The sequence below is a fragment of the Orbicella franksi genome, chromosome 11, assembly GCF_964199315.1.
Source record: "Orbicella franksi chromosome 11, jaOrbFran1.1, whole genome shotgun sequence".
Taxonomy (NCBI): domain Eukaryota; kingdom Metazoa; phylum Cnidaria; class Anthozoa; order Scleractinia; family Merulinidae; genus Orbicella; species Orbicella franksi.
In genome coordinates this window covers 24077559-24088879 of record NC_138155.1, presented here as the reverse complement: position 1 = coordinate 24088879, position 11321 = coordinate 24077559, and the positions used below count along the sequence as shown (strand labels likewise).

General features: G+C 37.5%; 2 protein-coding genes across 4 annotated transcripts in view; one reads left to right on the top strand and one right to left on the bottom strand.

The window, feature by feature from the left end:
* LOC145460429 (uncharacterized) overlaps positions 1-2802 on the top strand; it is a 12647-nt gene extending 9845 nt beyond the window's left edge. For both annotated transcript variants that reach the window (XM_081445247.1, XM_081445246.1), the window contains one exon: positions 746-2802. In XM_081445247.1, the coding sequence (XP_081301373.1) occupies positions 746-1527 (782 nt within the window). In that variant the 3' untranslated portion in view covers positions 1528-2802. The remainder of the gene's footprint in view (positions 1-745) is intronic.
* Positions 2803-2875: 73 nt separating this feature from the next.
* On the bottom strand, positions 2876-11272 carry LOC145460445 (protein SEC13 homolog). 2 transcript variants are annotated; one of them, XM_081445281.1, is made up of 13 exons: positions 11241-11272; positions 11084-11128; positions 10344-10459; positions 9585-9666; positions 9088-9157; positions 8461-8550; positions 8332-8375; positions 7250-7306; positions 5273-5346; positions 5056-5176; positions 4468-4527; positions 4266-4352; positions 2876-3413 (listed from the first exon to the last, which is right to left on the bottom strand). In XM_081445281.1, exons 1-13 carry the CDS (start codon positions 11241-11243, stop codon positions 3330-3332), a joined length of 933 nt encoding a protein of 310 aa, XP_081301407.1. In that variant the 5' UTR covers positions 11244-11272; the 3' UTR covers positions 2876-3329. The 2 variants fall into 2 exon arrangements, with proteins under 2 accessions (XP_081301407.1, XP_081301406.1); XM_081445280.1 differs by lacking the exon at positions 11241-11272 and having other exon boundaries at positions 11084-11215.
* Between the last annotated feature and the right edge of the window lie 49 nt (positions 11273-11321).

Below are 11321 nucleotides of genomic sequence, written 5' to 3'. Positions count from 1 at the left end.
CGTTCCTTTACGATGATTAGGATCAGGATGTGTGATCCAAGATCACTTAGATCATATTACATCTCAGTGAACCACTGAATCCTTGAACAGTGGATTCCTCGGTTCCTCTGATGCAAGGTATGATCCGAGTGATCCCGATTCGGATAATCCCAAAGGAACGAACCTTACGTCTCAACGTTAAAGTTTAAGTTTTAATCTCGCAAAATTAAGTTCCCGTTAAAATAAGTACATAATAAGGCATGTATTAGAATAGAGGCGCTTATCACAAAATCGTCTTTTAAAAGGGGTGGAGGCCTCTGAAGGGAAGGAGGAAGGGGGCGCTTAGTGTAAGGTGGGCTTTAAACAGAATTACTAAAGTGCCTTAATTTTCCAAAGTAACGAGCTCCAGAAACAAGCGACCCTCCAATTGATACAACAGGTTAAGAGTATTGAATTATTTTCTCATGGACAACAAGCCAATTTCAATGTATGTCACAGTTTTATTTGACTCATGGGGTTAGGGGGATAATTTAACCTCACTCAGCCTCAAAGCCAAGTTAGAATTTTGATATTTCAAAATTGGCTTACCCTTCTGTTTGTTGCATGGATTATAAATCATCAATTTTAGATTATTTTCTCATTTACAGGTCTTTCAACATAAAACCTAGTCATCGATACCCATCCCTTTTGAAACGGAGTTCTGTACTTGGTCGTTAGAACTGTTTGAGATGATGGTTATTAAGTATGCAATTTAATTTGTTTTCAGCACATGCTCCTCGCCAAGAGTCCTCTGGGGATGATATTAATTACAAGGCAAAGTCTGGTTATGTTCTGGTGATAAACAACTATATCTTCCCTGGGAGGGATGACGTTGAGCGTACTGGCTCCAATGATAACGTAAGGAATCTGGTAAGTCTCTTTGATGACTTCAGCTTCCAACACAGGCTAGAACACAACCAAAGTGGAAGTCAAATGTTAGAGTTACTGAGAGGCACAGCAGAGAAAGACTTCTCAAGATATGACTGCTTTGTGTGTGTGATCCTTAGCCGTGGAAAAAACGATGGGATCTATGGTACAGACGAAGCGGAACTGATTACAATTGAGGAAATCACGTCTCTCTTCCGACGCAACGAGTGCCCCTCACTGGAAGGAAAACCAAAAATATTTCTCATCCAAGCTTGTCGCGGCACTCAACAAGATAGGGTACCTGTCGAGAGTGACAACGACCCCATTCCACTTTCAAGTTCATCTTTACCAGCAGATGCTGACTTTCTCATCTGTTTTGCTTTGGCTCCAGGCTATCAGAGCTACCGTCAGGCTCACCTTGGTTCATGGTTCATCTCGTCTGTTGTTGACGTGTTCAAGGAATATGCAGAAAGAGAGCATCTAATGGATATGATGTTGAGAGTTAACAACCGTGTTGCTGGATTTTACAGCAAGGAGGGTCTGAAGCAAATGCCATGCCAGGTCTGCACGCTGCGAAAGAAAGTGTTTTTTGATCCAAAGTATAGCAGGAAAAAAAAGAGTGAAAAAATATCCGTCACATGAAAGTTTAATGTCACCTTTTTTTAATCCTGTCTGGCTGAGCCCCAGCTAACTGAACCGTGGTTGCATCAGACAAAGTATTTATTTCAATTTGTCAGAGCTCCAGAGTAACAACTTTCCGCTTTAATAGCAGAATTCAGTAACAGATGTTTCTTATTACTTTACGTTCGCCATATTGCTGCCCTTCAAAGCGACACCAACATTTGGTAGCCTGCATAGCATGGGGGTAACCTTCCCCGCAATAGGCCTGCAACGCGGACTATACATTTGGGTGAAACATTTATCCGACTAGATACCTAGATAGTGGAATGGTTCACCGTGATATTCAACCTTGTTTGGAATTCCGGAATATGGGTTGGTTGGGTTCAGAAATTAGACTGCTAAGACTTGTGTGCTGTTTTAGATTAAGAACTAATTATTTGTCGATAATTGATCGATCGTACTTTTGTAATTAGTATTTCAAACAAGCTACAACTTTGTTATTATTATCAGTGAAATATCAATGGACAGTAGTTAAAGTTAAAATATTTTTAGAATAAACTGAGTTGGTTACTTGTCATAAACTATCTTTCAGTAGACACGAGCGTCTTCATGGGCACTTTCCAGTCGACAAAAAATTTTGGTTTGAATTTCTGGAAATTTCTGGTGGGGAATGGAACACCATGGGCTCTTTCCAATTGATGAAAACTCTGGTTTGCATTTCCACAAATTTCCAGTGACAAATGGAACATCATTTTCTGGAATTTCCGCTTAAGAGGACAACCTCGCGAGGTATGCGAAAAATTTTCGCAAAGTTCTCACCGGGAATTTCCGTTCCGTTTGATTTTCTTCTCAGAATTTCCAGATTTTTCGGTTGAATGGTTCGCATTTCGAAAAATAAGCAATTTTTGGGATTTTCCGGAAATTTTTCAAGAACATTTCTGTACAATTTGTCTTCATGTCAAAAGTTCCGTATTTTTTAGTTGAATGAATGGAAAGCGCCCCATGTATCGCATTGAAACCCCAACTATACCGTATTAAATTCTATTCACAGCCACCAGTCAGATTTATTTTAGTAACTCAACAGTAACCTTCTTAGTCTCAAGGTCAAATTATTAATTCTCCCTACTGAATCTCGTACGTTTTCTTTGATGTCAGTTCTGGGAATTTAGTGCAACATAAAGAACACAACCCCTTTTTAGCAAGTTTCCTCCGGGGAGGGAATGGAAATTTACTGGTGGACTCCACTCCTCTAGTTTACTCCCAATCCATTTATTACTCTTTTTGGTTGAGTTCAAGTTTTACATTTCTGGTGAATTTCTGAAGGTAGCTCACCAAAATGGCAAGCACTGTCAAAACTAAGTTTCCATCTGCATAAGAAACCAGTTTTATTTCACTATTATACATGTAGAAACCGTCAGGTCAGTGAACAACAGCAAGTAATGTTTATGCACAGAGGAGGAGTTTTGAAGAAGGTAATAACTACTTGTATGTCGTTCTAGCAGTCAACTTAGAGAATAAAGTGGTTTTTCATTTCACAAGCATGTCACATTTAATGTTGCCAGTCAAGCCATGGATAATATAGACCACTCCACAACCGTTTATAAAATTTGCAACAAAAAAGAGACTCTGCATTGTAAGGCGCCCTGTACTCCTTCTTCAGACCAACCAAAGTTGCAGTTCTTTAACATGCCTGCTGTCCAACAAACTCCACCAATGTCTTTAGAATAAGACCAATGTATTTTGGATGCATCATGTACAATTTCTCTCTAGTTATTTAAAAAATGTTCTTCGTCTATATAAGGCTATGTGACATCACTGTGACATCATTGAGGCTCCTGACCTTGACCTTTGTACACATCACTAACACAAACCCACTGTCCTTCCAGTGACTCCTTCCATAAGCTCACCTACAGAAAGAAAACAATGTGCGTTCAGCTTTGAATCACAATCTGCTGTGTGAGCAGCAACAAAAAGGAATGTAACAAAATGAAGTTGCACATATTCACCATTAATTTTGTTATAATCCTTCAAATATTTTTGCTCATGCGCGACTGGTCTAAACGCATCATGTGACTGAATATGCCCCGGCTAAAACTGGAGAATATCTGAGTGATATCACCCAATTTTCAAAACTGCATGTGTTGCAAAAAAAATATTTGAAGTTCTTCAAAGCTCACTGTTCATGCTCTCAGAAAACTGTTTGAAAACTGTTTGCTTCTTGGAACAGACAATGTCCACTGACAAATATGCAAGCATAATTTCATGCCAAATGGAGGCTATTGTTTACATCTACATATCCACCAAGATTTGCCTGGCTTTGATATTTTCAAACAGATGCAGTTACCCTAATCATGAAACCATAAATTTCAGAAAGACTCAGAGAGATGGGCATCAACAATAAGGTCTCCCCTGCCTTGCATCCCTTTTAAATTTGGATTGTCACACAATGCTTCTCTCCACTGGTGTTGTGTGACAATACATGAGCATTCTCCTTTACATCAATTATTTGCAATGTCACCACAACATTCCTGTGGAGTGTTGTTGTAATATTTTATTTCGATTGAGTACAAATAAAGATTGATTGATTGACTGATAGAGTATTCCTCTGGAATAATGCACTTCACTATTCTCATTTGTGTAACAAAATGGTTTAAGGCAATAATTATCAACATACTGCATCTGCAAATGTCCGCTAATGATAATGTACCATTGAAAACCAGCCTTAAAGCTGCATTATGAACTTCTGAACTGCTGTTTACCTTGTTGTCTCCACCAGATACAGCTAGAATGTTTCCAGTGACTGACCAACTCACATGCCACACAACATCACCAAACTTTTTTAAAACCTGCAAATGTATTGCAACAACCCATGGTTACCTCAATGAAAAGGGATTCAACAAGAATAATAATTATTGTAACCTCTAGAGATCATCCAAGTACTTCTCAGAAACGTTTCTTTACCTTTGAAGTCCATGATCCTCCTCCAACTTCATTTTTTGTCCAGATTACTACGCGACAATCCTGCCCAACAAATATATGAATATATTACTTGGAAATGTCATTAAGTATAGCAACAGACTAACGGGAATCTTAGGATGATGTTCAATAATTAAAGTAATAAATTCCCTATTAATTCCAGTGCCAACCAGACAAGTGACCTTGTAGGTGGAACATCGGAATTATAAAGATACAAAATCATCAAGTTTTTCATTTTGTTGCTAAATAATTTCAGAGAGCAGTTGTAACCCGAATGTTGAGAGTAACTGGTAATTGCTTTGGTTTTGCATTACTATGCTCTGTGATTGATTTTAAAGAGTCATACTACCTAATGAACCAATCAGATGCAAAATCAAAACCAATCTGTGCATTGTTCACACACATTTTCCCAAGTTTGGTGCTTATTAGGTTCACATGCTACAAGTTGTCATGGATTCATCGTGCTGCTTACATTTGTCGTGATTGGCCACTGTCATTGCTTTGGTTTGGTTTTACGACAACAGTCATTGACAAACACTCTTTATATTTATTTCCAACTCCTGACTGCTTTACCTGAGAGCAGGTTGCTATGGTGCTGACAGGAAGTCCGACATTAGGAGCCCAGGCAACATCCCTAACCCAGTCACTGTGTGCTTCTAGTTTTTCTTCCTCCACCCACTGGCCATCAACCTCTCTTTAACATTCCAAAAACAAAATGCATTACGACACAGTAAACAGTCAAGGAAAATCAAATGTCACAGATCAAAATAACAATGCTTATGTAACTTACTTCCATACTTTTACCAAGTTATCACATCCACCGGTGACGAATCTTTTGACTAACCCACTTGACTTTGATCCAGGCTAAAGACGGCAAACAATGGCTGTTATTAATTAATAATATCAGTTGAGCCTACACTAGTATTTTCTTTGTTAAGAATGCACACAACGAAGGCAAAAAGGTTGAAAACTTGTGTAACACTCTCTAGAGTGGCATATGTCAACCATTGAGAACTGCAATAACAGCTATTACTTACAGTATGTCAGAAAATGTTTCAGTCAGAGACACGTTTTCACTGTCAATCAAAATTGTACATTAGCAGCAATGTCTTGAATACCAAGTTGTGGTATTCAATGTAAGTGTTCAAAACCAGTTAAAAAGAAAAAGCTGTACATAGCTTGAGTTCGGGGAGACTTTACAGCTACATGGAACTGTTATGTTTGTTAGCTGTAGGTTTGATTAAGAAGAGCAATTCTGTGTAGCAGGAGTGTCTTTTTTAAACATGTCACATGCAGGCAAAAGGCTTGCCGCGCAAATCAGGCCTAACACGTCTGTGATCAGGAGTACAAGTTACAAGTATAATGGCTAGAGGGAATAATTAATATTGCAGGTTGACAAAATATTGCTGCACACTTTTGGTGTACATATATGAACAACCTTACTGTGACATAGAAACTAAATAAGAGTATGTGGACAGCAATTCTCTACTCTAATTCAGGGCTAGAAAAAAACTTGAATTCCAGCTTCCCTTCAGACAAGCAGCTCTCAAATTTTGCTTGCCCTGGGCAAGTGTTAGTTTACCTTTCTTTTATTTAGTTGAAAGATGACTTGTCTTGGCCTTTGCCCATTGTGCAAGTGAGAATAAAAAGTTACTTGCCCAGCAGGAAAATCTGCTTGCCCCAGACAATTGCAAAGGAACAGCCATTTTTTTTTCAAGCATTGACTCTATACTACCGGTACATTATACATAATACTCTATACTTCAAGTAATTAATGGGTAATAAATTAATAAATATAGATTTTTATTCACGAGTTGCAAAACTTTGGAAAACGAACAAGTGAGCGCAGTGAACAAGTGAGTTTTCCAAAGTTTTTCAACGAGTGAATAAAAATCTGTACAAAGCACTTTCTATGTTGTAATTTGTTTATTGTATATATGACGAGAATTAAACATATCTGTCAAATCAGTTTTAGTTTTCCCGATACCACAAGTTTACATGCAGAACAACAACAAATTCCAAACTGATCTAAATGACCGAGCGTAATAAAAAACACATCTGCTTTCCAGTCTGGCAAAAGGCGGACAAAGAGCCTACACAAGCTTAAATATAATACGGGAGAATTCGTAAATACATATAGAGTGAAATCTTATCACTCTCAGATTTAATCATGTAATGGCGACACTTCATGCTGTGCAAAGACAAATTCGGACTCTGACTCACACTGTCTAAATTTGAATGTTCCTCCTTGAATGTTGTTGACTTTCTGATGTTAAATTTACTTCCTCGGTTTCTTAAATGGCCATTGATTCTCAAACTGAAGTTCTAGCGCTCAAGATGTTGGATATATTCCACTGCTGTTTTTCCGAAAGTGAACTAAAACGGGAAGCCGAAGCCATGTTCTCGAAACATAACCTTCAAGCGGGCACTGATTTCAAGACCGTGCTTCTCAGAAGCCATTTGAGTGCTTCACTCTGATTGGCTGAGTGATTCTAATCTGAATGGTGACTGGTCATATTTTCACATGGGAAGAACGCTATACGCGAAGCTGATTGGACATATCGCTTTTTTCGCATGTGGAAATATAGCACATATAGAATTCTATTTGCAAGGTTTATTGCCTAAAATTCTCGCTATATGTACAATAATTTAATAAATGGAACATGAATAAAAGGTTTGCTCCACATTGTCCATTACTCCCAGTGAAGAATTGGGCTGTAGGGCTATAGTAACTGGAATTAAGGAATTCTCTTGTCATTTTCATTACCTCTAGCAATGATCCTGGTGAGACTGAAGGTGCCCAGCTAACAGCATTACAACCAATCTTAACAAGAAAAATAAAAGAACAATCATAATCAGAAACGAGTTATCAGATCTGAAGGGACATTTACCTGACAGAAAAATGGTACACAAGAAGTAGAAATCATATATTTAATATTTAATATTTTTTGATAGCTAGAATGGCTCTGACCGTGATTTTAACAGGCCAGTCTCAACGATGTACAGAACCTGTTTCTGACACATTTAGATACCAAAGAGGTCTACCACTGCTTGCAACCATCTCTGTTCTAGAACCAGTCACAGACTAATCTAGATTTATCCAAAATGTACCTGAACCTTACTATCTTAACTCAGTTACCTTAAGCTCCTACTCACATTTCTCTACAGTACAAAATAATTTTAATGTAATAATACAAGTTTGTTATGACAACTGTTACTATTGTAAATGCACCCCACATGTAAAGAAACTTTAATTTGGAACAGGCTTATTAACAATAATGTACTTGATCATTACAACACACAAGATCATAAATTTAGACCTTGCATGTGAACAGAACCAAGACTAACTCTTACTCATCTGCTACATCCTGACAGCTAATAACAGTGAGCAGATCAAGACAAACTGAGCAATGAGTGTTAAAAAAAGATGGACATGGATTTCTCACCGGCTGAGCTTGCAAAAGAGGTGAGTAATTAGGTTCTCACACACTGAAGCAGCTGCTGGGCCTGAGTTAGGAATATATTACGTGTCATGCTAGGTCTCATGACTCAGTTTTTTGTTTCTTGCCATACGAGCAACAGCTTTTCCCACCCACCCTTCCTTTGCCAGTCTGCGCTCATCTGATACATTCTAAGTATTGTTGATGTTCTGTTTTTTGCCTAGTGGCTTAGGCTTTGATGTTGCATATGTCGCATCCATTAGTCCTTGTAAATCCTGTTTTCGGGTTTGTTGTTTGTTAATAAAGTGCTGTTACCTTGTGTGGCAGACAAATGTCATTCAGTGTGTAAGAATGTTTGTTCTACTCTTCACGGCAGAATCAGTGACATTTTAAGCATTATCAAACTTACCGTATGTGCGTTATTTATTTTCTTTGTTTCCCACGTTCCATCACCTGAAAATGAAAACAACATGGCCTTTAAGAATTTGGAATCTGGAACAAAAGATTCCACTCTTGAAGAAAATAACAAAACACAAACCTGAACTACTTAAAATTGAGATAGAGCCATCTGATGAACCACAAGCTAACATCAAGCCATAGTCTGGAGAAGCCCAGGATATAGCATTCACTGAAACAAGATCAAATTAGATCAGTAAAGGAAAAAATGCTGCAATTGCTTTTTATCACCGTTTGACATTTTGAGTGGGTATCCTGTAAAGAAGCTTTTTAGCTAAGTGGAGTGGTCATGTTAAATAAAGAATAGACCTTTCCCGCATTCCACTTCAGTGCATACAAACAACAGCACAAGAGTGAGGTTGGGGTGGACATTTTCATACATTTACTGTATTTTTGTCCACCCTGACCTCGACTTGGCGCTATTGTTTGTTGGAATGGAGGAAAGGTCTGTTACTTACTTACTTTACTTACTATAATGTGCTAATTCTATAAAACTATGATCAACAGCTGTTACTTACGATAATATTAAACAACATTACTGCTGAACTTGACAGAACCTCCTGTAGTTTTAGAAGTGTTGTCTACATTGTAAGTCTGACTGTCTGAGAGTGTGTCTGTCTGTCTGCAGGACTGACTGTCTGTATGACTGCCTGACTGACTGACTACCTGATTGACCGATTGACTAACTGACTGAATCTATTTTGTTTACCTGAAGAATCGTGATTACAAAATTCTTGAAGTTTTGCCCATCCATTGCTAGTTTCTTTCCAAATAATAACCTGAATGAGAAAACATGGTTTATGACAATCACAGTACATGTTTACATACAAAGTGTACGTGGTGCATCGGTGAAGTGCATGACATTTACCATACATGTAATTTTGTGTGATGCTTCAAGTTTAACATTCTAAGTTTGCCAACAATTTTCTGTTGTTCCTCTTGCAAATGACAAGGGTATTAATTTTGATATTATTATCAATGAAAAAACTGCCTTAAAATTTACTTTCAACACACAAAGTAATAAATTTTAGGAACTAAATCCTTACTATTTATTAATAACTGGGCATGTGGCAAAGCCAACTAAAATAGTTTAAAGAATTCAACATGATGCTGGCAATTACGTTTGTGTACAGAAATCCCTGATATTTGCAGGACTCAAAAAATTACAATGCTAGATTTGTTTGATGGCTTCTTAAATACACTCACCTTCCTATCATAAGAACATGAAGCCAAGAGATTTCCAAACATAGGATGTGCCCAACTAACTTGCCAGACAGGGCCTTCATGTCTGAAAATATTGTTAAAATATTACTGCAGTGAATCTTGATTTCTCAAACCCTCAGTTTTTTAAACCTCCCAATAACTCGAACTAAACGTTGTTTCCTCACCTTAGTCAAATGCTGTAATTTTACCCCCGATTTCTCAAACTATCTGATTTTTTGAACCAATTTTCGTTTTCCTTGGAGGTTCAAAAAATTTGGATTCCATCTTATACATAGTGTGGTTTTATACTATACTTAATTATGATTGTGATGGCCCAGTGGCCTCATAGGTAGAGCAGTCTAGGTTTGAGTTTTAAACTGAATAATGCTCCATTCAGAGCTAAGACTAAAATTATTTTACTCAGAACTGAAAACAAGTCAGACCCACGTTTTCTCTGTAACAATGTGCAATAAAACAATTATCGGATTTGGTTTTTCTTGAGAGCCAAAACAATCAACCGACGGTCTTAGTGCATGTACATTGTAAGTGTACCCTGCAAGCAGAGTCTCTGGCAATCTTACTCTTCCCAATTTTTTCAGGAAGATCAAATGAGTCTCTGCTTGCAGAGCAACATAAGTGCTATCAGCCTACAGCCTTTGGCTTTGACTAAATAGCCTCACCACTGATTACTCTGGATGTCATAAAAACTCTCTTCCAAAAATTATTATCATTCAATTTCAAGTAAATCTTTATGATACCTACCCTCTCAGAGTAGTGACTAAAGTTTGAGTTGCTCCATTTATTTCAAAGATTTTCACTGTCCTGTCAGATGAACATGTTGCAAGCTTCTTGCCATAGTAATCCATTTGTGCATCATGCTATAGACAACAAGAGACAAAAAAAAAGAGTTTGAGAAGTGATCAGAGGATTAATTTTGCAGTTAAAACTTTGAAAATTCAGGAAAATTCAACTTAACATCAACTATGATGTATTTCTTTACATTTTCATCTTGTAATAATTTTTAATTTCCTTGGCTTTTTATGAGTGGAGCAATCTGACTATATTGTGGTACAATAATCTGACTTGGAACTATCTGACCATGGAATGATTAATCCATGTAATGTTAAGCTTCAGTATTCTGAGTAAAATACTGCACATGAACAAGTTTCACTGCCAATTATATCACAGTTAACCATTTGGTCGAAATATTCAATTCTTTTGATCCTTTGTAAACGTCACAATTTATTAGCTGCGTTCTGAGTTCGAAAAATAATAAGCTTGCTAAAGCCAAAAGAGTACTACAATTTAAAGAGCTAAGAACCAAATTTTAAACTGGATCAAAGGTCTACGTAAAAAGGCAAATAGGCCAGTTATCCAGCTGTACATGTGTTCTGGTATATTACCGCCTAGTCTGAAGTTCAACGGGCGAAATCAACCAAGAATTTCAAACTAAGTAAGCTTAGATTTTCTCAGAAAGTGGCAATTTCTTGTTAGTTACTTACGATCATATCCTCATGCGAGGTATCCACTGTATTCAACACCGAAACCTTCATGGTAGAAAAGAAGAATCCCACATTCAAACAACAGGTTACCAGCTACAAAGCTGCCCGGAAGGAGAAATTATAATGCAAGAAAGTGCCAAAACAATTCAGATCTTACCATTTTTGACCACTCTGAAAACTCAACGTGGCAGAGGCACCTCGCTTTCGTGTCAGACGCTTTGGTAACCGTTCCTTCTGT

Coding starts and splice junctions, on each gene's coding strand:
- LOC145460445 (XM_081445280.1), bottom strand. CDS start 11,134: ATGAAGGTTTCGGTGTTGAATACAGTGGATACCTCGCATGAGGATATG. Junction 8,551..9,087: donor TTGTAATCACGATTCTTCAG/GTAAACAAAATA, acceptor ATCTTGTTTCAG/TGAATGCTATATCCTGGGCT. Junction 4,528..5,055: donor CCATAGCAACCTGCTCTCAG/GTAAAGCAGTCA, acceptor TTTGTTGGGCAG/GATTGTCGCGTAGTAATCTG.